General features: G+C 39.8%; 1 protein-coding gene across 1 annotated transcript in view; it reads left to right on the top strand.

Moving 5' to 3' along the window:
* OBSCN (obscurin, cytoskeletal calmodulin and titin-interacting RhoGEF) overlaps positions 1 to 27,763 on the top strand; it is a 129,766-nt gene that overhangs the window by 57,239 nt on the left and 44,764 nt on the right. Inside the window, exons 27-54 of the mRNA XM_026046171.1 lie at positions 654 to 923; positions 1,885 to 2,151; positions 2,796 to 3,062; positions 3,596 to 3,868; positions 6,695 to 6,961; positions 8,774 to 9,046; positions 11,052 to 11,324; positions 12,180 to 12,467; positions 13,941 to 14,213; positions 15,905 to 17,248; positions 17,764 to 18,042; positions 18,348 to 18,426; positions 18,785 to 18,903; positions 19,567 to 19,764; positions 19,932 to 19,964; positions 20,067 to 20,165; positions 20,566 to 20,784; positions 21,099 to 21,165; positions 21,967 to 21,995; positions 22,183 to 22,317; positions 22,800 to 22,939; positions 23,671 to 23,871; positions 24,206 to 24,288; positions 24,738 to 24,911; positions 25,332 to 25,491; positions 25,886 to 26,002; positions 26,662 to 26,826; positions 27,285 to 27,443. Of these exons, the coding sequence (XP_025901956.1) occupies positions 654 to 923; positions 1,885 to 2,151; positions 2,796 to 3,062; positions 3,596 to 3,868; positions 6,695 to 6,961; positions 8,774 to 9,046; positions 11,052 to 11,324; positions 12,180 to 12,467; positions 13,941 to 14,213; positions 15,905 to 17,248; positions 17,764 to 18,042; positions 18,348 to 18,426; positions 18,785 to 18,903; positions 19,567 to 19,764; positions 19,932 to 19,964; positions 20,067 to 20,165; positions 20,566 to 20,784; positions 21,099 to 21,165; positions 21,967 to 21,995; positions 22,183 to 22,317; positions 22,800 to 22,939; positions 23,671 to 23,871; positions 24,206 to 24,288; positions 24,738 to 24,911; positions 25,332 to 25,491; positions 25,886 to 26,002; positions 26,662 to 26,826; positions 27,285 to 27,443 (6,251 nt within the window). The remainder of the gene's footprint in view (positions 1 to 653; positions 924 to 1,884; positions 2,152 to 2,795; positions 3,063 to 3,595; positions 3,869 to 6,694; positions 6,962 to 8,773; positions 9,047 to 11,051; positions 11,325 to 12,179; positions 12,468 to 13,940; positions 14,214 to 15,904; positions 17,249 to 17,763; positions 18,043 to 18,347; positions 18,427 to 18,784; positions 18,904 to 19,566; positions 19,765 to 19,931; positions 19,965 to 20,066; positions 20,166 to 20,565; positions 20,785 to 21,098; positions 21,166 to 21,966; positions 21,996 to 22,182; positions 22,318 to 22,799; positions 22,940 to 23,670; positions 23,872 to 24,205; positions 24,289 to 24,737; positions 24,912 to 25,331; positions 25,492 to 25,885; positions 26,003 to 26,661; positions 26,827 to 27,284; positions 27,444 to 27,763) is intronic.

Raw genomic sequence — 27,763 nt, 5'->3', positions numbered from 1 at the left:
CATAGGTAGTGATTTAAGGAACACATATGTCTTTGTGGGTGAGTCAGCCACATTCACCTGGGAGCTGTCAACCCCAGACGTGAAGAATCTCCTCCTCACAGCATCTCTGTGAAGGAAATTTCTGAGCAGGATGGGATAGTGCACGCTCTGAAGGACTCCTAAAGAACGTGGTGTTCCATGACTTGGGCACTGTCACCTTTAGAGCTGGATTCCTTTTACCTTCAGCCAAATTATTAGTGAAAGGTATTTTGTTGTTAGCAAGGAACAAGTGGCCRCCTCCACAGCTGCTGAGTGTGCCAGTGCTTCTGCATTCCTGGCTACCTCTATATGTTGTCTCTTTGATATTTCCTCTRTATGCATTCAATGCAKTATAGCATCCATACCTTGTAATATCACAGCTCAGAGTATAGATCACCTGTAATGTGTATGTGCTTTACCTGTGAGTATATCTATGTATATATGGATCTGTGTGTATGCAGCATTACAAATTAGGCGTGCACGTACCTACTGTGTGTAGTTCTTTGTGGACGTTGTTTCTGTCAAACACTGCAGTGAAGAATTGTCAAGAACGAGCSTAGCAAAGTGATTAATCCAGGAGAATAGCAGGCGTCCTTGGAAAGCCTTTATCAACCTCTCTTGACCTTTCCCTAAAGAACCCGAAGTAAGCATTGTGGAGAAAATGAAGGACGTGACTGCTCAGGAAGGAGAAGATGCAGTGTTTGAATGCAAGCTGTCACGAGAGACAAGTGAGGAGAGCCAGTGGTTCCTGGGGGACCTTCGCCTGCAGAGCAACGAACTGACRGAGATCAGAGTKGGAGGGAACGTTCACACTTTGGTGCTGAGGAAGGTGACCCCAGAAGACAGTGGAGCCGTCAGATTCCAAGTTGGTCAGCATAAGGCATCGGCACATCTAAGGGTTGAAGGTGAGCAAGCCGTGGGTTGAGGAGGGTCGAGGAGGTTCTGGAAAGCCGTCCTCCTTCTGCCTTGATTACTGTTGAGGTTTGTGTTGCAGGGAGGAAGAAGGTCATCCTGCAGGAAGATGCATCAGAATTGGTTCCCAAGAGTATATCATTAATATGTTCTGAATTAATCTCCCACTTATGGTATTTTTGTGTCCTATCTGCTTATATGTCAAAAATCTTGGAAGATACTTTCCAGGAAGCGCTGTGAAATGCTTTTAAAAGTAGACCATAGTCATATCTTATATTGTTACTTCTTTAATGATTTGTTTCACAATTTAGATAAGGGTATAGTAATTAAAAGTAGATCTGTAGCTACATAGACATTAATTAATAGATCTTTTCAGTGATGTATGCATGTCAACATTTGATATGATTCCACTTCGGTGAATAGTGCTTCCTCAAAGCATTACATTTCATTAAATTGTTGATTTATGATAGGTTTATTCTTCATTGTCTTAAATGGTCCATATTTTCTTAAATCAGACCCAGACTTTTCCAGAAAGCCAACCAATAATATATTTGTGCTGCACATTAGAAAGTGTTATCATATGTCAGGACTGATCCTGGAACTATGGGATCTAATTGAAGTGTCATGAGACACTGCTATCTGCAATGTCATGCGTCTCCTGCTACCTCCAGAAGGTCTAAATTTGTCCTGCCCTTTATTCTTGCAATGAAATCAAAACAAAAACAGTCTATTTGACTGTGAGTTGTTATGAGTCCATGAGTGGATGTCCAGTTTGTCACGGGAGGTAATTGGAGCCCATGTAGGATGAGTTTCTCCACCTGACCTAAACATAGACTTTCCTACCCCTGCAGCTCTCCTACAGATGAATACATCAGAATTGTAGGTGAACCCTACATTCCTCCTCTTTCTCTTTTTGTTTTACTCTTTTTTTTCTTCTCATTTTTGCCTTTCCAGCTCTGCCTGTGTTTTTGAAAAACTGGCTGATAAATGAAGAAGTGGATGAAGGTGGCACAGCCATTCTGCCTTGTAAGCTGACAAAACCGAATGTTCCTGTTGAGTGGAGGAAAGGAGACAAAGTGTTGCATTCAAGTGACAAGTACGAGATCAGACAAGAGGGGACAGACGTTGAGCTTATTATCTACGATGCTGAGGCTCAGGATTCTGGCACCTACACATGTGTCTCAGGGGATCAGCAGGCCTCTGCATCACTGCAAGTCAAAGGTAAGAGACAGACTCTTGCTTGGGGGTAGAAAACATTTAGCTGGGGTCTTCTTTGGGATCTTGCCAGCCAGCTAATGAGAAGATATACTGGAATATATCTCTAAACCTAGAATGAGTCCATCTTAGTTGTACCTATTTGGGGCTGAGCTGTCAAAGAAGTACAGCTTTCTGTTTTTTTTTTTTTTTTTTTCCTCCTGGTGGCTAAATCCCCGTTTTTTAAAGAGTTTTACCAGATTTATTCCAAGAGTCCTGTGTCTTTTAGTTCTGACAATAAAATATTGATTCTGGAGCTTGTGTTAAGCTGTCATAAATGGTGTTATGCTTAGAATGAGTGGTTTCAGCAATTAAATGTCTAAAAACCGTGGTTTTGTGCTATTGTCCCTCTAAAGTGGTTTCCCTGGGAAGTATGGGATTGCGCACATGAAGCACTTTAGACTGCCCATGACCCACATTGATCTTAGATGAAGCAGCAGCGGACTCCCATAGTGGAGACTCTCTTATGAGTGATTCCCATAAGGCTTTGGCTATGCCAGACCTCAAAGTCCTGCTGGGGTGATGACGTTTCCAGCTGTGGATCATACAGATGGGAAAAGCTGCAAGTCGCCTGTTCCTATGTCACCAATGTGTCTGCCTCTCCATTGCAGTGCTACCAGTGCTCTTTAGGAAGGAGCTCAAGAACGTGGAGACTGAGGAAGGGGGAACGGCTGTCCTGCACTGCGAGATCTCCAAGCCGGATGCTCGTGTTGAGTGGAGAAAGGGCGGCAAGGTCCTTGAGCCCAGTGACAAGTACGAGATGAAGCTGAAGGGCAGCGTTGCTGAGCTAATCATCCATGGTGTGGAGCCCGATGACTGTGGGGATTACACATGTAGCACTGAATATGCAGTCACCACAGGCTCTGTGTATGTGCAAGGTAAGGGAGCACGTGATAGAAATGCTTTGAATTTTGTGCCAGAATTTCTCACTCAAGTATCACCAAGTATCTTTGACAGTAGCAGACCAAACTCGCCTTAGAAACTTGTCTTTTTATAGTTTTTAAAAACTATTTATTTGGAGTAAGTTTTAGAGAAAATACTGAATGTCCTGTTATGATTGGTTATTTCTTCACTAGTTTTTGATATTCCTGATAATCTGTTAAAACAGTGTCCATAAATACCCCATCGAAACCTTAGGCTAGCTTTCTACCTCCAACAACCTACAGTGTAAATGGAGATGGCTGCAACATACACTGGACAGCCAGGTAAAGGATGGAAGGTGTTTTTTAAGTCTCTCAAAGAAATGTAAGTTTGGGTTTTTTTTTTGTTTTTCTTCCCCCTGGAACAAGCATTAAAAGTTTAATATTCCTGGACAGCTTGCCTTATCCCTTGGGTTATTTCTACAGGAAGGAACGTGTATATGTTTATGCTTTTGTTTTCCTTTGGCACCTTCTCTTGCTCTGTTAAACAGAAGAAGAAGCAGTCATAGTTACTGGATTAAAGAACACAGATGTCTTTGTGGGTGAGTCAGCCACATTCACCTGTGAAGTCTCACAGCCAGGCGTGAAGAATGTACAGTGGTGGCTGGATGGATCTCCCCTTCACAACAACTTGGTGACAGAAATCTCTGAGCAGGATGGGATAGTCCATACTCTAACCCTAAAGGATGTGGCGTGCCATGACTCAGGCACTGTCACCTTCCGGGCTGGGTCCCTTATATCTTCAGCTAAATTAGTAGTCAAAGGTATTTTGTTGTGAGCGAGACACAAATGGCCACCTCTACAACTGCTCAGTGTGCTAGTGCTTCTACCTTCCCGGCTACCTTTACTAAATGTCACCAAAACTCTTGTTTGGCATGATAGTCCTGTAGCGTTCTAGCTGTACTCATGCCAGCAGTCTTGTAGGTATATCCTGCTTTTAGGATGATCCATGTGAGGAGGGCTTTCAGGGCCAGGGTTTTTGTTTCCAGCTGGCCTCTTGGTAGAGCTGGACATACTCAGTAGAAGAGGCCGTGCTTTGGTCACTATAGAGCTCCCCAGTTCTCCTCCCAGGCTCTTTTTATAATACCACCAATATTATGCGGCCAGAAGTTCACAGAATTCATTACTGCACTGTTCCAGAGCTTTGTTACTCTCACTATAGAAAGCTCAATGTGTTCCCAAGTGAACATCTTGGACTCATACGCTGATGGCTCCAGAGCCCCCAACAAGCTACTCTATAACCCCAGAGAACCACAATAGCAAAGTGGGTCCCCAAGTGCTTTGCTATTGCTTAGCACAGAATAGGAAAGCTTTTTCCATTGAACGATCTTTTTCCCCATTTGGTAAGGGTAGCCACAAATTGCAAATAACACTGAGCTCCAAACCTATGATGAAACAAGCTTCTTCACAGCCAGTCCTGTTATAGTCATCCAGAAAAAATAATGTTACTTTTCAGAAAAAAAATAAACAAAAATTGATACCTACTCCTTACTTGAAAAAGGGATTGTATATTAGGTTTAGCATGTAAGGCAGTGTAAAGGCTGAAATCTCTTTGTTTATGTCTTTCTCTGCATTATAATTATTACTGTAGAACAGACTGTCCACAATATGGAATTGTAGTCAGGAGTTGTTATCTATGTCTCTGCCAGTCTGATGTGTCCCTTTCAGGACCTTAGGAAAATTTTGCTCTCTGACGAGAAGAAATGCCAAATAATTTATAGTTAGTGTCAAAATGATACAAGAGTGAGTTAGTGTGTAAACATGAGAAATCCCAGGTTCATTTGCCAAAAAATATGACTTTAGTATTTCCAGACAGAGAGTCTGGTTCTGAGCACTGCAGCAAAAAACTCCAGTAGATGTAGAAACCAAATTAAAAATAAATACACTGTTAGATATTCAGTCAAATGAAGGGCTCCTGGGAAGTTTAAATTTCATAGAATCACAGAATTGTTAAGTCTAGCAGCCAAAGCTCATGATAACAGACATGTGTATACATACATGTATATATATGCTTCTGCTCAAGTAAAGATTTTTTTTTAATGTGAAATGAATCACAATGTTATATTTAGGACAGCTTTAGGACAAGGAAGGCCTTTAAAAAACACTCCAGTTATGATGCTTCACTGAATAACACTTGATTAAATAGAACAGTAAAACACTTGTAAAAATCTAGTTGAGGTTGTATTAAGAGCCATTTTCCTGCACTTTTTTTTTTGTCCAGAAATTTCTTCAAGCTATATTTCAGCCTGTCTAGCTATCTGTGTCTTGTTCTTCACCAGAGAACAAGTTGTCTTTCCTAGTATTGTGAACCCTATCCTCCTGATGTCCTTATAATGGGATGTATGTTCTGTATTGCCCGAGGTCTCCTGACAGCTTTTCTTCTTTGGCCTTCAGAATGCATCTGTCCTAAGATTTCATCCATTCATTCACTGTCCCAGCATGGCTGAGCAGGAGGGAATGGAGAAGGCTGGAAGAGCTGTCCTTTCCTCCTGGTCCCCTTGGACAGGGGTGAGAACTACAGTGTACCCAAGGCCCAGGGTGCCTCTTGTCATGCTGCAGGGGAGAATAGGGTCCCAAAGCTCCTAGCTGAGCAGTGGAACAGTGAGAAAAGGGCACTCTCCTTTTGGGACCAGTGGGGACACCGACTGAGAGAAGCCTATTTTTCACCTTATAGGGATGGTAGTGTAGACACCCTGTTGTACAGAGATCATCTTGCTTCTTCAGTCCTGATGGAACCAAAACATCTCTAGGATTTGACGTTGATGCCTCCTCTCCATATGCACCCCCTACACACACAAATACGGTGGCACAGGGAGCCTTACAGAGGAGAATCAAGCCTTGAAACGAGATGCCAAGAGGCATTTCCCAAACTTCCTTAAGAGGGGCATTGCAGGATTTGTCTGATATATCTATCAGCTAGAGAAAATGAAACTGCTTCTTATTATCCCCCAGAGCTATGTCTCTGGTACGGGGCTAGTTAAAAGAGCATGTACCTCTCCCCTGTGCAGTGCCTGTCCTTGTTAGAGTTGTCCATGAGCTTTTTTCCCCACACTGCTTCAGGACCTTGCCATTTCAAGCCCCTCTCCCAGTCCCACTGAACAATGCTGATGTCTTTTTTTATTTTTATTTTTATTTCTTTTTTGCCCAAATCAGTCAAGGCAGCCTCTCCACCATGCTCATCCATCTCAGACTTGCACTCTTGAAAGGTCCTGGGGAGCTAAAGCATTTCACATCCAGTACTACTTAGGCTAGAGAGTTTCACCAGTCCCGAGAGAACGAATGGGAGCAGAAGTCCCAGCAGATGTTCTGTGCAGAAGTTCAGGGTCAAGACTGTGAAAGTTCAGGTCTTCACGGTTGCTGGTCCATTTTCCAGTGTGCTAGTTACCTTCTAATGCACCAGTTTTGCTTTATCCCGTTTGATGCTGACACAAGCAAAGACTAAAACTGCTAATGCCCAGTGGGCTTCTTGCTTGCACTGTTACTCAGCTTGCTTTCTACAAGTCTGTACATGTCAAAAAAAAAATATCTCCAAGTTGCTATTTTGTTGAGGATCCACTAATGCATGTCCCTCCTGACGTGTTGGTTGACAGATCCAACCATTGAAGTGGTCAGTCCCATGCAGGATATAACTGTTGATGAAGATGGCACAGCAGAGTTCATATGCCAATATTCTAGGCCAGTGCACGCCATATGGAAGAAAAATGATCAGGAAATACATGCAGATGGGCAGCGAGTCATTATCGTGCAGGACTGGAATGTAAGCATGCTAAAAATTAAACCTGCGGTTCCAGAAGACACTGGCATCTATTCTTGTGAAACTGAAGGCACTAAAGTGGTGGCTGCACTTGATGTTCAAGGTGAGGTCTTCCAGAGAAGGAGGAAGACTATCATGGGTTCCAAATATAAAAAGGTGAAAAAATCATGGAAGCATCACACAATAAATGACACATCAGATCCCATTTTTGCTGTTCATCCCAGTGCTGATAGTAGTGCTAAGAATAGATGGGAGTTATTGGGAACTGAATAGGAAATTACTGCATTTCACAGAAGCTTAGGTCTAATTAACACTCACTTATATCAACTATGAATTCTCTTGTATGATGAACCACATTTTACTCTATCGTCAATCCAATAGGATGTCTTGCTGAGTTACTGACTTATTGCAGGTGTTAAAGTTGGTCCAAAGGAACAGTGAGAATAATTTTTTGCTGTTACAGAGTGATTTTTATATGCAATCCACTTTAAAACCACTTGCTAATGGTGAGAGGGGAATTTAATTTTATTTTGAGTTACTGTAACTGCAGTTCATCTAGTGCAGTATTTTTTTAAAACACTTCACTCAGGAAATACCTTTTCACTTGTATACTGCACTTGTGAGGGCCCAAAGAAACAGCAAATTAAAAATAACAATAGTTACATATTTTATATGGATGTCTAATAATTTATTTCTGATATCTGCATAAGGAATTTGGTTTTCCTGTCACCAGCTGAATTAATATGATGAGAAATAACAATGATTCTGCTCTGATTTCTGAATTACCATAGTTTGTTAGGCAAAATTGTGCTCTCTCCCTAATCATTTGTGAGTATAGGAGCAAAGTATTGTTTATTTATATATATTATTTATACTTTGATAAGTACATTCCATTTTAGGAATTAAAAATGGGTAACAGATATGAATAAGCGTAATGAAAAGAGAGGATCTCCAGTTATCTACCTTTTATGGACAGGGGAACTGGGACTCAGAAAGTGCTTGAAGAAACAGCTTGGATTGATCCTAACTTATGCTATACATTCTCCAAGGGTTTGAAAATCCTTTACTATTCTACCTGAGTATTATAAAATGTGGAAATCTTTTTAGTAACCCACATGATTTTTTACCTGGGAATAGTTCACTATTAATTTTCTGTGTTTCAGGCAGCAATCATAGAGATCCTAAATGAGTATCTCAGGGTGTTGGTTTATGTAGTAGATCATGACCATTTTGTGGTATTTGTGTCAACTATATTTCCATGCACATAACTTCACCATGTACCTGATCTTACACAAATTATATCCCATGCAGCAGCCCACATTTAGTAGTGCACCAGGCTGATAGCTTAGGTACAAATGCCAACCAGTGCATGCAACTGCAATGACCCTGCATGCTTCTGGCGACATGATTCACCTCACACATGCAGAGGAAAATAAGCCTAATATTATATTGTCTTAAGGCTTTTGTAATATTTCAGAAAATACTATTAATATAGATGTTAGTTTTTCATGTGTTTGCTAGAATTAGACTTGCAAAATGGCTTGTTAACTTAGTTAGCAGTGCCTACAGCTTTCCCAGTTGTAACACCCTCCTGATGCATTGATCTTGCATGAATTTTACTTTATTCACAAAAGACAAAAGTCAGGCTTTTGGAGGAAGTCTAGATGAAATGCTAGAGCTTCTAGAGATTTTTATTTATTTTTCTACTACCTTACAACTTAAAAAAGGGTCTCAGTATAGCTCAGTGTTTTAGAGCATTTCTGAATTATCATCTAAAGCCACAAGTCTACTTTATCACATCCATATCCTTTCCATCAGCTTTCCAGGAGTGGGAATCACCAGTGCTCCAAGGCTTGTCAACGTGCAGCTATTCATAGTCAAACAATTAACACTGTTGGTGGTTCTCCTTCACTAGCCAAGAACAGCATCATCCAAGGCCTGGAAAATGTGGAAGCAGTTGAAGGAGGTGAAGCTCTCTTTGAGTGCTACCTTTCCAAACCTGAGACCTACAATTACAACTGGCTGATTGACGATGAACCTGTCAGAACCACAGAAAACACGGAGGTGGTTTACTTTGAAAACGGACGCAGACATCTCCTTCTGATGAAGAACCTCACTCCCCAGGACAGTGGCCAGGTGACTTTTATGTGCAGTGACGCAGTGACCTCCGCCTTCCTGACCGTGAAAGGTAATGGATATTTATGGGGAATAGCTACGTTTTTGATTTGTGAGGGCAAATCAAATGTTGAGCAGTGTGATGAGTGACAGAGAGGAAGAGTTTCATAATTTGCTTCCTTCATACTCAACTTCTTATTCCCACATGATAAATGAATATTTTTTTTTTATTATTATTCTTTTTACCATGACCTGAATATAAAAAACTAGAAGCATATAATTCTCCTAAAATAATGGTGAAGTTGACTTTTTTAGGAACTTACCTTGTCCAAGAGATGCAGCACCTCACATTTTTCTTGGCTTTTGGCTAGAGACAAATCCTTCTCACATGTTGTCAGCTTTTTGTGGCTGCCTCTCATTTGCATTTCCATATTTTTGACTTGCCATATGTGCAAGCATTGCATATCCTACTTCATATGGCCTAAGCACAAAACCAACTTGTGTTCCCACCTTCTTTTCATTGCACTACTTTCTGAGATGTTTTCTAATACTCAGAAAGTGTCATTTCACCTTGTGCTCTTAAATTTCTTTTCACAGGGATTTTCGTTCTCAAAGGATATTTCCATTTCTTTTTTTGGCACAAAACTTGGGTTTCCTGTATTTTCACTATCATCTGCAAAATACTGGGGATTAGGTTTGGACTTTTTGTTTAGCCACATTTTATTATATTTATCATTTCATTAAACCAATGCGCTTGTACTGATAATTTTGAGGTCAAGTCCAGATTTGCTATGAACAGACAAAAATCTTACCAAACCTTCACAGTTGTGTCTGATTGCATGAGGACTAGATTTAGCTGTTATTAATGTTTTCTGTTATGGTCTGGTGACTGGGGCACATACCCATGTATACATTTCTGCATTAGTTATCCAACAAAATCACACTTCACAGAAAACATGAAGTATTCTCTGCCTCTGTAGTGTTACCACCTGCACCTATCTCACTTCCTTAAATATTGCCAAATAGGTACAAAATCTATAGTCTCAGACCTCTCCTCTTCAAAAAAAAAAAAAAAAAAAAAAAAAAAAAAAAAGAGAGAGAGAGAGCAATTCAGGAACATCAGTGAAAATAAGTCAATTGTCACTATTTAAAAAAGTTATAGCTAATAAGGAGACAAATTGGAATGCCTTTCCTGACTCAGAAATGTGCAAAAAGACAGGCTGAGGATTTAGTGTGCCAGGGTCTTGGGAGAGTTTGGACTCTGATTTGAATAGCAGTTGAGGACCTTGGCCTGAGGACCAAGTCCACCTTTGAATTAATATTGTACTTCATAAGATATTATAATTATGGTTATGGTTCACGTGCTATAGGTGTCTTTGCTTGAACAGGATGATCTCTGAAGGTCCCTTCCAACCTAAATCATTTTGTGATTCGATGATTCTCTTATTTTATGATGCTATTAATCCTTTATATTTTTGGAAAAAGGGAAGAAGTTGCTCTTTCTTTATGATCCTTTTGGGGTCAGCTGATTCCGTGCTTCTGGCTTACGCATTAGCCATTTACTGATTAGTCATAGAGAATCAGAACCAGGATTCACCTTTGGTAATTGCAGGCAATTCCATGAGTTACCTAAATCTACTTGTCCCAGACTCCTTTTGTGCTCTGTAAGGAAGAGAGTCATCTTCAGAGTGTCTGCAAATACTTACCTCACTGAGAGGATGCCCTTTTCTCAGTGTTTTTTGTTCAGTAAAGAAAACACAGGAAAAAGATGTTTTTGTCAGAGATATGTGATTCTCAATAATGAAAGTTCTGTAAGTTCATTTATATTTTTCCAATATTTTTTATCTGCTATATTGGAAGACATTTCTGGATTGGTTTGCATTCCTGAAAACTCTTGGAAAGCTTCAGTCCCCAAGGATATGATCTGTTGTAGTGACATACACAACCTCCCTATTGATGATCTCCTTGGTCTGCAAAACCTGGCTGTGCAGAGATTCAGCACAAATACTCCTAACGCCTCTTACCACCATTTGTTTCAGTACCTGATGGCTTTTTTTGGGGCCTGTTTTTATCTGCAGGGTGGCGTTTACAGATCTTGCAGCCTCTCACAGATATGGAAGTGTCTCCAGGGAACAAAGCTACGTTTAGCTGTGTTCTAAGCGAAGCGGTGCCGATTAATGAAGTTACCTGGTATCTCAACGATACAGAGATTCAAGCCAATGAAGACTGGGAGGTGCAAGCAGATGGAAGTAAATACCAACTTATTCTGAAAAAAGCCCAACCCTATCATTCTGGAGAGGTGACCTTTGCTTCTAGGGAAGCAATTATGTCAGCCAAGTTGACTGTGATTGGTAAGTTCATATATTGTAAATATCAGTTGTTCTAGCCCAGCATCACTTGAAATTTCAGACTTTGGTATTGAGATACTGCATCAAATCTTCTAGGCTTTATACTGATTTCTTTCTTGTGTCTCAAGCTGGCCTTAGGCTGAGAAGATGCTGCTGCTGGGCAACTTGTTCTTCAGCCAGAAAAAGTTCACTTCGTCAAATGAAATTCAGATCAGGCTAGAGATGATCACCAGGGATTCTTAGCTGCAATCTTTCATAAAATGTAACATAGAATCTCATGAAAATCAGTTTACTGAGAGTTTAGCACCCTCTGCAAACATGTGGACTTGGAGCAAACTGAAGTAGTGTGCAATGGAAAATTACCAGGTGCAGCAGAGAACCCTTTGAAGTGTGCAAATCTACTCAAGTAGAAATTTGACTGTAAATGCAAACAAGGAGCTGTGCACCCAAGGCTTGCGTGTGAAATAAAGTGGTTAGCGTCTCCAATAATAATAAAACAACTGTTGACCTCACTTCCCCATAATTTATTGGATTGCTATAGTATATAATGGAAGGCCATTTACTCAGTAAATGCCGTACACATCTTGTTTTAGAACAGGAAAGTATCTTAATAATATGTGATGTAAGTATTGGAGACGGTCCTTGGAAAGTGACTATTTGTCGTTAGCAGTGTAGGCTGATGGATCTAGCTCAGGTATGCTGCTGGTCATAGGCATTGTAGCACTCAGCTTCATGCTGAGATGGGTGATGAATCCATTGGACTTCCTCTTGTTGCTTGCAGAAACCTCGCAAGTATTTTTGTATAATAAGGCTCTGTTGATCATGATATACATCACTGGAACTTTGTTGTGCCCTCAGCCCACCCCGATCCCCCTGAAGAACCAGAAGTTTTAAGTAAGAACAGTCACTCTGTAACTCTATCTTGGTGCAAGCCGCTGAGCGACGGTGGTTGCGACATCCTGGGCTACAGCGTGGAAAGGAAAATCCCAGGTGTTGGCTGGCGGTCGTGCAGCGAGGGAATGATTCAAGACACGGAGTTTGTGGTGGACCACCTCACCCCAGGCGAGCCCTACAGATTCCGCGTCTCGGCCATAAATAAAGTTGGGGCCAGTGAGGCGGTGCACTTCCCTCAAATGGTGCAGCTAGGTGAGGAGGAGAGGTGGCCCCAGGAGGACCAAGAGATGCTCTAGGCCTGTGTTTCGCATGGCATGCCTGCTTCACCCACTCCAGGGATCTCCTGGGAGAGTCAACTCGGCAACATATTTCAGTGTTTTGCTGCCATACAGAATAGGAGATGGAGCTTGGAAAAATTGTTGTTGGATGCTGCAAAGCCTTGTTAGTGCTCAATATGTATTTTCTCCAAACTGCACCAAGCTGTCATGTGGTCTGCACTGCATCCATGTGTTGTCTGGGGACCTGAGTTTCCGTTCTGGTGGAGATCAAATGGAATGAGGCAGAAGGAGCATGTTGGAATGTGTTGGGTGCAGCTGAGGCCCTGGGTGCCTGCGTAGTGGTTGGCTAGTGTTGTCTTCATCGCCCATCTTTCTCACTCATTATACTATTGGCATACCTTCATATAATTATCTCCATGAGGGAGTGGTAGAGGACACAGTTCCTCTGGTGTCTGCTGGCAAAACTTTGGAAGCCACAGTGAGATGGAGAGCCTCTTTTCCATTTTTTTTTTCTTTTCTTTTCTTGCAACACCATCTGTGATTGCAGAATCCCCAGCAATATCTCAAAATGGAAAGACTATATAAGTGTGTGTATATATATTTATATATATATAAAAGAATACTCTTTGTTTAAGACTCAGACACCCAATAACATTTTTTTGCAACATAACACTTCCAGTGTGTCATGTAGAGGGGCAATTGACACTCAGAACTGTGCTCCTGTGGGAAGCTCAGCTGTGTTCTTTAGGTCCCCATCTCTGGCAGCTGAACATCTACAAATTTCATGGATCTCTTTTTGACTTCATTTGGAGTATCACTATCATCCAAACAGCAAGTTGTTGACAAGACTCCTTCCAAAGTAAAGAAGATACAGAAAAGATTTTTTTTGTGTGTGTGTGAAAATCTTTATACTTTTTGAGAATTTTTAACTCCGCTTTCTTTCACTTTCAAGCCTGGGATGAAGCCAGGATTTAATAATCTCTTTGTGCATTTTTCTTTATGATGTCACTTCTTCAAAACCTATTCAATCTAAACATTAAGATCTTCTAGGATGTCTAGGGCTGTTTGAATGTCCTTTATGATGGGTAAATGAAGATCACCAAATACAGAAATAGGAGAAAATTGAACAAATTTTGCATGTGTATATATAAATATATATATATTTTCTGTATTTGGTTTAATCACTGGTGGAGCTTTTTGGGTTATCTTTGGTTTTATGTTTGGAAGTTGTGAACTTTGAATGATGTTTGTTTGCCTGCGACAATCAAAGAATCTTTAAGTTAAGGATGGGATAATGTTTGGTTATTCTGTTATTCTGCTATTCTTAGAGTCATCCGGAGTACTGTGAAGCCATATGACACGTTCTGATATATTGCGTTAATTCCCATCACCTTGTCTTTTCTTCTTTTTTTTCTTCTTTCTTTTTTTCTTTTCTTTTTAATTACAGAGCCTCCAATTACAGTCACTCATGCTTTGGTGGGAGGATCAGTCTTGGAAGGTGAGGAGGCGCGCTTGGAGTGCAAATTATCAAGTGAAACCCAAGAGACAGTGACATGGTTCAAAGGAGAAGAACAAATACAAGCTGGAGGGAGATATAAAATCCTATCTGATGGAAAAAAGCAGATACTCATTATTCATGCCTTTAAACCTGAAGATCAGGGCACATACACCTGCATGGTTTCTCCAGAAGTCAAATCGGTTGCCAGCCTGAGTCTTGAAGGTACAGAAGGTGCATTCCTGTGACATTAAATCAGTTCTGTTTATGGACATCTAGGAGTGTCTCCTAGATAGATTTTCCTGATATTTTCCACCTTAAAAAATACTCATTATCACCAAAGTCGTCAGCACATTATAGCTTAGAATAAAAAATTTGAAAGAAGAAAAAGAAATGTGTTAGCCCTGGGATACACTGTGACCAAAACCAATGAAGATCTATTCAAGACAGTCAGTGGAGCCCAGTCTAACTATAAAATAGAGAGAGATGAACTGCTTTCCATGCTCCACTGACTTTCTTAACGATGTGTTCTTAGATATGTTCTTGACTAGATATGTCCTGTGGCAATTACCACAGGACTGTAGGCAGGAGCTTATGGAAGACACTTGCAGTTATGCTTCTTTTCCCATACTCTAGATCTTCCTGTCTTTCTACTTTGGCCTCAAAAGGAACCAAAAAAATGGGCTTATGCTGCCTGGATTTTAGTTGACTACAACTAGGCTGAGTCACTCTAATCTCAATGTGAAGAGAAAGAACTGAAAATAATGGATAAATTGTGAATGCAGCTGTTTGTTCATTTTTTTTACAAAATGAGCTTTGGTTAAAATGCATTGGTAAATTGAGAATTGTTTAAAATGCATTGGTAAATTAAGATACATGAGGAAAAAACAGCAATGTATAGATTTCTTCAAACAAACAAACAAAAATATATTTCTGTCATTCCTTCACTTGAGATCAGGAGCTTAGTGAGGTCTCCCATTGAAAGACTATCATCGTTAATCTAATTGTATGTGTTATTTTCGATATCCAAATGTGAATCATACTCATTTGGTCTGATTTATTATTATTCTTAGCAAAAACTTTGGCACTTCTATTGTTTACCATAAGAACATTTTTCTAGTTCACCAATAAAAGACAGCTGCAACAGAAAGGGCAAAGTCACTCTGTTCTATGAGGAGACTAGTGATCAAAACAATTCTGTGTAGTATTTCAGTGAATATACAGTCAATGTCACATTTCCCAGTAGGAACAAGTAAAACTGAGAACTCAGCAAGAGATTAAAATTTTAAAAAGTAGTGTTTATGTCTTTGAAGTATGTAGAATGAGGGAAAAGAATTGAAGCTCTACTCAGCTGCTCTGATTCACCTTATAGCTTGTGCGTTTCCATGGGTTCTCCAAGGCCTAATTGAAAGCTTTTGTTTTTGAAACATGAGCTTCACCGAATGCTGGATAGCTTACAGTTTTGATGTGACTACATATAAGGAATGGAATTAGAGAGCATTAAAGAACTACAGAATTTGGTTTACTAGCTTCAAATGAGTGAGGAAGAAAAGAAAAATGTTGATGTTTGGCCATATATTGTGTACATGCATAGAAACATAGGAAGATTGAGGTTGTAAGGGATATCACTAGATAGCATAGTTCAACTCACCTACGATAAACAGGTGCCAGAGGGAGCAGGTTGCTCAGGGCCTTGTCCAGGAGGTTTTTAAATGTCTCCAAAGGTGGAGACTGTACAGCTTCTCTGAGCAACCTTTTGCAGGAAATTAAATTTATATTTTGTTCTCAACATAACATTTAATGAAGCATCAGTGATATTCTTCTGTCAGAATTTTAGTATGATATTTCCATGTGTTTTCTCTGGGCTTAATCATAGATTTCATCTTTTAACATCTCACCAATCTAATTCTCCTCAGTTCCAACTGTAGCAATGATTGCCAGAGAGACAGCGTCTGCAAACCAAGCAGAAGAGCTGGTGGATGAACATGTCCAGCCCAGCTTGCCCCCTGAGGCTGCTCAGGAAGGAGACCTCCACCTGTTGTGGGAAGCTCTGGCCAAGAAACGCCGAATGAGCCGGGAACCCACCTTGGACTCCATCAGTGAGGTGCCTGAAGAGGATGAGAAACTTCAGAAACTGAAGAAGGAAGAAACAGAGATGTCTCACTATTACTCAGAGGAATGCTCCACATGTGACGAGCTGGCTAGGACAGGAGAAGCAGATTTCTCTCTCACAAGTTCAGATGATGAATCTAGAGCTGGGACCCCTTCACTCGTTGTCTACCTCAAGAAAGGTGGTAAGAAAATTGCCAGCGTTACTAGCAAGGTTCAATCTGTTTCTGCAGACAAATTATGGAAGCAGTGGGAAAAAACTGATGTGGAGACTGTTGAGGCGGTCCAAGAAGCTAAGCCAGCTGAACCAGAAGTAGCAGATGCAGATGATCCTTCCATGAATAAAGCAGCTGTAAAGATCCAGGCTGCTTTCAAAGGCTACAAAGTCCGGAAGGAGATCAAGCAGCAAGAGCGCCCTGTGTTCATTAAGACCTTCAAAGATTTCTCTGCTGAGCCTGGAAGCACTCTCCACCTCGAGTGTGTGGCCCACAGCAAAACAGATATGAAAGTCCGTTGGCTGAAAGATGGAGAGGAGCTTTCAGATGGTCGCTACTATCACATAGACAGTTACAGTGATGGGACCTGCTCCTTGATTATCGCTGGCCTGGATATGAAAGATACAGGTAAATACACCTGTGAGGCATCTAATAAATTTGGCCAAGTTTCACACAGTGCTAACGTGGTGATTGGCAGTCAGAAACCTCAGCTGATTCGTGAAGAGAAGCGTGTTAAACATACCACTGACAGCGAGACTGAGAGCTCTTCTGGCAGCGAACTGGATGATGCCTTCCATAAAGCAGGAAGGAGACTTCACAGACTCTTCAAGGCCAAGATCTCAACAGAGATATCTGATGTAGAGGAAGAGCTCTTTGTCAGTGCAGATGAAGGGGATGTAGAGGTGGTAGACCATCAGACATATCGTGAGGATGACCAGTACATCTACATCAAGTTTGAAGTCTTGTCTGAGGCAAAAACTGCAGCCACTCGGTTCCGAGAGATGTTTGGTGCCCTGGGAATCCCTGTGGAAATTGACATTTTGGAACAAGGCCCTAAAAAAATTGAATTGCGTATTGGGAAAGCAAAGCCACTCACCACCAGGGACTATGCACCACAAGCAGGAAGGCCTCCTTCAGCTTTCCTGACTGATACAGGTGAGTAAAGCAAGCTTATTTTGACTATGGAAAAAAAGTAGCTGGAGCAGATCGGGGTGTTATCTTTTCACTTGAGAATAACTTTTAAAATTTCATTTTTCATTTTGTGCAGATGTTTTCTGGAAATCTTTGCACATTTTCCTTTTTGGGGAGAGGAAGGAAGTTGATTCTGGGGCAAGGAGCTGCAATTCTTACTCATCTATAAATTTATTTTTCGTAGTAGAAACTTCCACTGTTATAATGATATAGCTATAAATACTTTTATAAAAGTACTTATAGCTATATAGTATATAGTTTGCAGCTGTGGTATTTCAATGTTTATTTTAGTCCAGGAGAATTTTTTCATAGTCTTTGCAAGAGTTTCTTCTTGGCCTTTATTTTTGTGGAGAAATATATCACTCTTATTTAAAATCCTACGAAGCAGAAGTCTTCTGGCCCTGGGCAAAAGTGCTCCTATAACATGTCTAACATAGCCAATATTTTCCTCTCTTTTCCCCTGTCTACCTTAGCTTTAGCTCCCATGTTCATGACTGAGCTTCAGAACCAAGAGGTGCAAGAGGGATATCCAGTCAGCTTTGACTGTGTTGTCATTGGCAAACCCCTCCCCACGGTTCGATGGTTCAAGGATGGGAAAGCTATTGAAGAAAACGACCATTACATGATCAGCGAAGATGAGGAGGGGCGTCATCAGTTGGTCATCACAGCCGTTGTCCCTATGGACATGGGTGTTTACCGTTGCCTTGCTGAAAACAGCATGGGTGTTGCTTCAACCAAAGCTGAGCTTCGAGTAGACTGTAAGTCTCAAATAATTGTAGGAAAACCAGAAAATGTCACGATTAGAGGGGTATTTTTTTTAATAAAGGTGTTATTTACATTTAAAAAAAAAAAGATTTTTTTTTAATGTTAGTTTTTTTTCCTAAGCCAGGGGCATGTGGGACCCTGCTACAGCAATGTGCAATCAGACAGCCTCACATTAGTAAGGACATGGAGAGTGTGTCCTTCTCATTGGGGAGAGTCTGAGGAGATTTCGGTCCTCTAGGAAATTCTGGGAGGAAAAAGCTTCAGATTCCATTACATACATTTTTTTTCTACTTAACAGTGACCAGCACTGACTATGAGACAGCAGCAGATGCAACAGAGACATCCTCCTACTACAGTGCCAAAGAATATGTTTCAAGGTAAGTCTAGCTCTTTCTAACTTCTTACTCTATAAAGTCAACATAATTCTTTAGTGATGCTTTCTATGTGGAAATACTGAGTCTGGTTTTGCTGGACCAGTTTAATGTAGTAAAGGGACAAGCAGATGAGCTGAGGTCCCAGTTGCAGTAACTACTGCAGATGGACATTTATCACAGACTAATTTGCCCTGCTAATTTGCCATTTCAAGCTACCCTGCCTATTTTCCTCTACTTTTAATGATATATAAGGTGTTGTTGTGATGACAAACATACAGAATGAATTATCCTGAAATAGGTGATCCTTATTTCCTTAATCCTTTGCTATGCTTTCTTCATTTTAACTCTAATTGCTTCTTAGTCGTGAGCAGGAGGAGTCTACCACTGAAGAGGAGCAATTGCCTCAAATCCTTGATGAACTTCATGATATTCATGTGGCACCTGGAGCATCCTTGGCCAAATTTCACCTCAAAGTGAAAGGTGAGGGGAAGCCACAATATTTTGTCATGTTCCAGGTTTGCGGTCAGAATAAAGCACTGAACAGAATTTTCTGCTGTGCTCTTTCATAGTTGTGCTTCCAATACATTCATCTTGCACCATTTTTGCATAAACCAGCTAGAGTAATGCATATGTGCTGATGAACATTGGGATTCTGCAGGAGACACAGCCAGATAAAATGTCCTGTTTTATGCTTATCTTTGCAGGTGTAATTACAGGGATATATTTCTGTAGGAGCAATAAGGAATGAAAAGGCAATAGCATCTCTTTATTCTCTTTAATAAATGAAACAGTTCTGGGCTAGGAGCTAGTAATGAGTCCTAACTCATCTTCCTTCACTGCAATGGTTTTATTATTCTTGGAGTGGGTGCTGAAGTTGTGATACAAACCAAGGGTGATTTAGGCCAACATTTAGCTTTCACTGGGGATTTTACTATTTGGCTTTTTGTGAGTTGCAAATTGGTCCTTCCAATCTGGAAGGTATTTGGATATGCAGCAGCTATGGGGAGTGTCAGGAACCAAAGACACAGAAAAATAAGTTAAACTGAGCAGATCTCATGTTTTCTTGACTCTTTCGAAGCATGTGGTTGGGGAGATGTTCCCAAATTGTCACTGCTAATGCACTTTTTCCTTTGCTCCTTGTAGGGTACCCAGAGCCTCGCCTCTATTGGTTCAAAGATGGACAGCCTTTAAATGCCTCCGACCGTATCCTGAAGATTGATAAAAGAGAATTCCACTCCCTGGAAATTCTCAATGTCACCAAGGCTGATGCTGGCCAATACTCAATATTTGTCATTAACTCTGCTGGTTCTGCATATTCGTCAGCCAGGCTGGTAGTCAAAGGTAGGTTTTTGGCATGTCCTGACTCATGGTTATTCCAATGAAGTAACATTTCTTTGCAGTATGTCCTGCAGTGAGTAAGCCCCTAGAATTTTTTTTTTTCCTTTTTTTCTTTGCACTTCATGGACAGAAAGATATTTGTAATTTTCTTCTTATTCTCTGCTTCACAGGACTTGATGAGAAAGAAGAACCACTAGAAACAGGTGAGATTTATAGCAGATGATAACAGAACCTCTAGACATTTTTCAGTGGTCTTAGCTCGCACAGAAGGTTTAACCATGTTCTACCAATAATGTCATTTGCAGATGCGCATGAACAACTGATACCACCAAGATTCCTGGAAAGATTTACCAATAAAAAGGTTAAGAAAGGTGCAAGCATCACATTATCTGTAAAAGTTGAAGGTAAGTGATCTGCCCACATAACAATGAAGTTTTGTGATGTGTTGTCTCCCTTTGGGCCACCTCATCTGAACATAATCTGGGATATTAAATCTGAAGTCCAGGGAACTAGTCCTGACTTTGTAAGAGACTCTCTGTGCTTCACAGCAACTCATCTTCACTTCCATTTTCCTTTTCTATAGTCCTACAAAGATGTGTTGTTTAACTGGTTTTATATGGTGCTTTAATGTAGGAGTGTGCTGTAGAAAGGTATGTGTTCCTTCATTGTATATTATGATGGTTACTGCTGTGAAAGTATCAGAAAACAGATCAAAAACAACATTCACACACATCTATTGAGGCTTGTTAGAAAAGACTATCACTGTTAGGAAAATTAGAGCTCCTTGTATTCCATTTCCTTTAGGGTATCCACTACCGACTATCACTTGGCTGAAAGAGGAGTCTCAAGAAAACATCCTTTGGATCAAACCAGACACTCCAGGATATAAACTTGCCAGTTCAAACATGCATCATAGTCTAATCCTGTTGGATGTTAAAAAGAATTACAGTGGACCTTATACATGCATTGCCACCAACAAGGCTGGGCAGTCCATCTGCACTGCCACCCTAGAAGTTATAGATGGTAAGTCCTTCTTGCAAAACACATTTTTTTTTTATGTTGCCTTGTAAACAATGGCTAAAAGAAAAATAAATCTGACTGATAAGGTCATTGTATAAATCTTAACATAACAGGATGGATGAATACATGTGTATGGACAGGAAAGGGAATGAACTGTATTTGCATCATATGAGTGTGTGGGTGTATGCTGCTAACAGCAGAGCTTTGCTATTCTGGTATTTTCATGCATCTATGTTTAGAAAATGTGTTCCACAGTAAACACATTTTAAAAGTACTCTTTGTTTTCTGTCCTCTAATGATAAACCCTGCTGTTGCAGTGAAAGAGGCTGAAGTTCTGACCCAGGAGCGTGTGATGGTATCAGAAGCTATAATGACCACGCTGGGGTAAGTACTTGACCATCAAGGCTGAAGCACATTCTGAAGTGAGATCCACTTAAGTGGATGTTTTCACTTGTTTTCACTTCTAGAATATATGTAGTCTAAAAGACTTGACTAGTCTTCCTGGAAGAGATGTGTATTCCTGGAGGATGAATTTCCCTCTCTGAGAGTCTGTTGGCTTTCTGGCATTGTCAGCCTTTTCTCACAGTGTCAGTGTCAGTTTTTTCTCTTCATTGACATGAGAAGACCCTTAAGTGAAAAACAGAAAAGTCTTGCTTGGGCTAATTGGAACTAGTTTGTACTTTTCAAAGGTTTATAGCTTGTATTAGCCTAGAGGTGTTCTGTAGACGAATAACATATCTTGCTGCAATTTTGTTAAAACTTGGTAGATTTCAACTAAAATATTATTTCATTATGAGGCATATTTGGAGATATGTGTTTTATTACTGTTTGACAGCGGAGTGAGTTTCAGTGAGCTGCTTATGTACCAAGAGCATTGTGCAGAGAATTAGGCCAGATAGCTTGTACAATGAAAATTTTTACCCTTGCTCACTTTGAAGTAGTTTATTCACATAGACAAGCTCAGATGTCCTCTAATTCCTCTCTGAGAGAGAGAGAGAAAAAGGGAAAGAGAGAATGAAAGGGAGGGAGGGAGAGAGAGAAAGAGCTAGACCGAAAGAGGAAGAAAAAAAGAAGCTGAGATGCTATAAATACATAAATTTGTAATGATCCTGAATCCCACCCAAATTACCATGATTTGTCATTTTAAATTCTAATCCTGCTTTACTCTCTTTTTTCTTTTTCCAGAGCTGTACATGGATCCGAATCAACAGTAGGTAAGAGAAGCTATTTTATATGAACTACTCCTGCCTTCCCTATCTACAGCTCAGGTTGTCCACATATTTCATTATTGCCACCTGTTTTTGTTCTTTTTTTCTCTTATTGCTTCCTGAAATATTGTACCTTTTCAGGACTGGTCTCTATTAAAGGATGAAAAATGACAGAAACTTCTTTATTTTTCAGGAGACCTTCAAAGTATAGCTGGGAAAGAAGGTGTATCCAAAAGCGCTGTTTCCTTAGCCGATGTTGGGACAGAAGAATTCTTCCAGAAACTGACCTCGCGAATCTCTGAAATGGTATCTGCAAAAATAAATCAAGGTAAATGACCTAGCAAACACAATTGAATTAATACAGAAAAATATGTAAGCTCTTTTTAGGTCTCCTAATGCTCCAAAGCATTCCTGCTGTGCACAGTTTCCATGTCTTGAGTTGTAGTTCACAGTGGGAACTACATTCACAGTGTATGGATATGCAGTAAAATAATGGTTCATTAAGTTAAAATGAAAAAAAAGATTTGTTTTGTGTACGATGTGTTGATTCTCTTGTAGTAAAGTTTTTTCTTGAAGCAATGATGAAGTCATACCTCTTGTACCGATATTTTTACTGCAATAAGTATATAATCTCATGTATTAAGGCATTCTAATTTTTTAGACAGTCTTAAATATTGATAGGCAATCGCACGAAATGCTTCAAGTGCTCTTCTGAACAAATAGTTAATTTTGTTAAATTAAAATTTAGTATAGAGTCATGTTCAAATACAAGACCTGCATTTCACACTTCGCTGTTCCTCTGCTTTTCAGCCACACTTCGAGTACGAGGTGCAGATAGTGATGATGAATCAAAAACTCCCTCTGCATCTCCTCGCCCTGGTCGATCCAGGCCTTCATCCATCGTCCAGGAGTCCTCCTCTGAATCTGATGATGGAGATTCCCGAGGAGAGGTGTGTTATGGGTAAATAGGAAGAGAAACAGTTCTTGAGAATTCTTCATCTCCTGTGTTTTAAGGATCTCCATACTGCTTTATGGGATCTACCTCACTTTAGTAAGGATTGGAAACCAAGTACAGGTCCTGTGATACAGACCACAGGTGGAACAGTAAAGAACAAGATTCTCATGTTCACTGTTTGATCTTCAAGTCAAATTGTCCAAGTCAATATGATCAAAAAAGCCATTATTCAGTAGCTTTTTGGTTTATTTTGTTTCATGGCTTACAGCTATGTAAGCTTAGAAACTTACAGCCATGTTAGCCTAGCTTAAGAAAATCAGAGCTTGATTTCCCGAAGCTTTGGATAGAGTTTGTCAGAAGAAACATAATTTGCTGAAAATCTGAACTTTATTTAGATGTTCATTTCAAGAAGTTTTAAAACATATTAAACTTTTAGCAATGTTGACCTGTTTCAACATTTTCAGAGCCACTATTTGCTTTGACTTGAGAGTGAAATTCTCTATTTCATGATGTAAATCCAAGATACTGCAAAATGTTTTGAAAATATGTGCAGAACCTTTTTGAGACTTAGTTTCCAGACTTGCAAAAAGTGAGCAGTGATTCTCTACCATAAAAATGTTGGAGGATAAAGCATTAAACATGAATAAGCACACTTAGGTTTTGCTGGTGATACAATATTGTATTCCCCTTTCAGAGCTCAAAATAACTGTCATTTCATGTGTGCAGATCTTTGATGTCTACATGGTCACTGCTGACTTTGTGCCTGCTGTGCCTGACAAGGAGGCCATCACTTTGAAGGAAGGGCAATATGTGGAAGTCCTCGATTCAGCTCATCCACTGAAGTGGCTAGTCAGGACTAAACCTACCAAATCTAGCTCCTCCCGACAGGGTTGGGTATCTCCAGCTTACCTGGACAAGAAATTAAAGGTAATTGATTATCCCGCATTTATTTTCCTGTAAAGTTATGTCTCTTTTTCCTTCATTTTAGAGTCATCCCTCTAAACTGAAGTGAAGGGTGAGGAGGTCATCGAAGGGATCGATAACATGATAAGACTTTTTCATGTTTCAGTTAGACAATGTTTTTATGTCTATGGAGCAGTATCCAGGTTTAAAAGACCTAATCAGTCTTGAGTGAGAAAGAAACATCACACTACTCCTTTAGGGATTGTTGAAAGAGTCTATGAGAGATATTGCTCTGTGTGTAATGGCAAAAACATTGTTAAACAGGAAGAATAATATGTCCTTTCCCTTTGTATTGTAGTTGTCACCAGAGTGGGGATCAACTGAAGCTCCTGAATTCCGTGGTGAATGTGTTTCCGAAGATGAATATAAAAGGAAGCTGACGTAAGATTGTCAGATTGTACAGGCACCACTTGATCTTGCTGATGCTTGAGCTAACATGAATGTCAGTGTTTAGGTCCCTCCTGAGTGACTCTTCCTATATCACCGAGGCCTGCCCTCTCCCCTTTTTCTCACTTGATCTTCTCAACATTTATATCTGTAAGATCTTTCTGGTTTCATAATGTGGCATCTAAGTTGCAGCCATCAACCCTACATAGATCCTCCTATTGCTCGCCCTCAGTTTTATCTAGCCCAGCTGTAGATGTCTGTAATGTATGCGTCTGTGTATAAGCAGTGTCTAAAAATCCCCTTATGGTCTGAGGAGATCTAGTCAACATACTCAAATGCTCATCTCTGCTTTAGACACATGGCAAAAATAATTGTGCTGATATTGTTTTTTCCTATCACCTGACTTATCATGCTGTCTTATCGCCTGTTCATATTCCTTTCAGTGTCATTATTCAGGAATTGCTGATCTCAGAAGAGGATTACATTCAAGATTTGCAGTTCTTCCAGACTCATCACCTCAAGTACACGGAGACCTGTCCCAACATCCCAGGAGCTGTTTCCAGTCAGAAATCCACTATCTTCAGAAACATCGATGACATTGCTCATTTCCATTCCAGGTGGGTATTCTGTGCCATCATTTGGGGGATAAGGTCTCTGTAGCTCATGTAAGAGCCACAGTAAATATGGATACTATGGAGAATGAAGAGAAATGGCAATTTGGGAGAATAAGAGCATCAACTGGCATTTTAGAGTGAGAGATGATGGCCCAGCTTAAGCCAGAGCACAAGGCTAGAACCCCTGTATTAGTCCCCAGACCTTCAAGACTTATGTCCTGCTTATTTCTTGTCCTTTTGAATGAATTTAATAGATCAATATGAAACATGGCAATATCTTTCATCCCCTCTGTCATTTCCTTAGTCTGTATTAGCCTGAAAATACCTTATTTAAAAATCTGTGTTAATAGTCTGGGACTGTGTTCTAGCCGTATTCCATGACCTAATTCAATTAATTCTGATTTTTTTTTTTTGTCTCCCCAGTGTCTTCCTCCGAGACTTGCGGAAGTGTGATACTGATGATGATGTGGCCATGTGCTTTATTAAGCATGAGGCAGATTTTGATAAGTACATCCAGTACCTGGTGGGGCGGATTCAGGCAGAGTCAGTCGTTGTCAGCAAAGCTGTCCAAGATTTCTACAAGGTAAAATAGTAGCCCAAGTACCTGCTGAAAGGGCATTCACTAACCCACTGTATCATGAAATATAGACATTAGTTACAAATATGATCTCAAAGGGAATTATTAAATAGTCTCATGAGAACTCATTGCTAAATACAGAAATTTTACTTACTGTCTAGCCTTTCCCTCTAGACTTAATCAATATTTGAATGTGTGACTTATATACTTATGGGTATTATTATTATAACAAGGAACATGTACATGATTATGTCACTATTAATAGTAGAAGATGAATATATTAAATATAGCACCTCAAAGAAATGCTATTAGTTATGTAAGAAAATAAAGATGTATGTAGATTTTAGTTTCTCTAAAACCTTATCTCAATCTTTCCTCCTTCTTATCTGTATTTCTTTAGAGATACACAGATGAAATTTTAGTTACTGAAAATCCTTCGCAGTCACTTATTCCACCAGTGCAACACTATCTGGAAAAACCCATAAACAGGATCCAGCAGTATCAGACTATTATCAAGGTAGGAACTTTTTGTTGCAAACATCTGTCTAACAGGTTTATGTCCTACTTTGTGTATCCTGTGAGGAGAAAGACTTTGTTCTTATTTCATATTAGCAGGGTTCATCCTGTTTTAACTCTGCTTGAAAGTTGGTTGAGTAAGAAAGACAGTAGATGAGATGGTGATCTCTAAATGGTCTATAAATATAAATTTAGAGAGGTTCACAGGACCAAATCTATAATGACCAACAAGGTTTATTCAAATGATCTCTATCAATATGCATATGTGCACATACAAACACACATAACATAAAAATATGCATAGATCTGTAGGTATGGATTTATATATGTAAATATGCATGGCAAGGAAGAATTCTTACATACCCATTGACAAATCTGTTCTAAAAATAAGCAATTTTGAGCTATAAAGTACTGATGAGATCTCTCCTTGTGATTCATACGTACATTATGGAAGAATCTGTTTTCTGAAAAGCTTTGCTCCATTCTACCATCCTGAATTGTTTCATCTCTCACAGCTTTCATCTGTCACACAGTTTCGGGTTCTGACCAAGACCCGAAATAGCATTTTTATACTGTTTTTAATGGGAAATAGCATTAGGATATCCGAATGTTGAATAAATGCCAAAATTACTGTATGTTTATTATTTACTTCATCTACAGGAATTAATCCGAAACAAAGCAAGGAATAGTCAAAACTGTGCTTTGCTGGAGCAGGCTTATGCCATTGTGTCTGCACTCACTCAAAGAGCAGAAAACAACCTCCATGTGTCACTCATTGAGAATTATCCAGGGACCTTGGAGAGCCTTGGTGAACCCATCCGACAGGTATTTGGAATTTCTCAATCAGTGTTATTGCTATATACACCTTCAGTAATTTCTAAGTAGCCGCTGGTCCTACAGGAAGCTCTTTTACAAATTATGTCTGAACAGAGTGTTTCCTTATTGCCAATTTTTTTTTGTGTTTGTTTTTCAATGTGTGACACTTCCCTGTACATGAGAAAGCAGTGCCTACTGGTTGATTAAGTCCAGAGCTTATGGACTAATTTACACATACTGTAGTTACTTGCTTTTGCAAGCCACTTGCCAAAGAGAAGGAGATTTGTTTTGGCCTATACATGATTTTTAAACATTTTATTTATTCCCATATATATTTATTTATGTTGTAATGAAAATAAAGTTCATAAGATAAGGGTGTAATATTTTTTATCTGTTGGATAGAAAATGATGGTGAGCTACCATGGTTCCAATTATATCTAAGCAGTCTTCCTTCTTTTTCTCATCAGAGCCACTTCATTGTGTGGGAAGGAGCTCCAGGAGCCAGAATGGCATGGAAAGGACACAAAAGACATGTCTTCCTCTTCAAGAATTACGTAGTAATCTGCAAACCAAAGCGGGACACAAAAACAGACACTTACAGTTACATCTTCAAGAACATAATGAAGGTCTGTTCACTGCCTCCTTACCTAGAACATTTCTCTGTCACTGAGTATTTTTATTTTATGTCCAGCTTCTGTTCATCTAAAACTAGAACATTTCACTGATCCTTTCAAATTATGTCTTTTTTTTCTGTTAGTGTGTGAACACAATTAAACATATGTCTGTCTCCAAATCATTCTATAAATACTGCTGAAAACATGTCAGACATCATCAGAAACACAAGCAGATTTTTACTGTGCGGCAACGAGTTTACATCTAATATGTGATAATTAATTCCATGAAATTCATGTGAATTTTGGTTTGGGATGCTGCCTATATCATTTGC

This window comes from Nothoprocta perdicaria, unplaced genomic scaffold, assembly GCF_003342845.1.
Source record: "Nothoprocta perdicaria isolate Ctin4 unplaced genomic scaffold, notPer1 scaffold_424, whole genome shotgun sequence".
Taxonomy (NCBI): Eukaryota; Metazoa; Chordata; class Aves; order Tinamiformes; family Tinamidae; genus Nothoprocta; species Nothoprocta perdicaria.
Note: the sequence above shows the minus strand (reverse complement) of the source record. Positions and strands in the feature narration are given on the sequence as shown.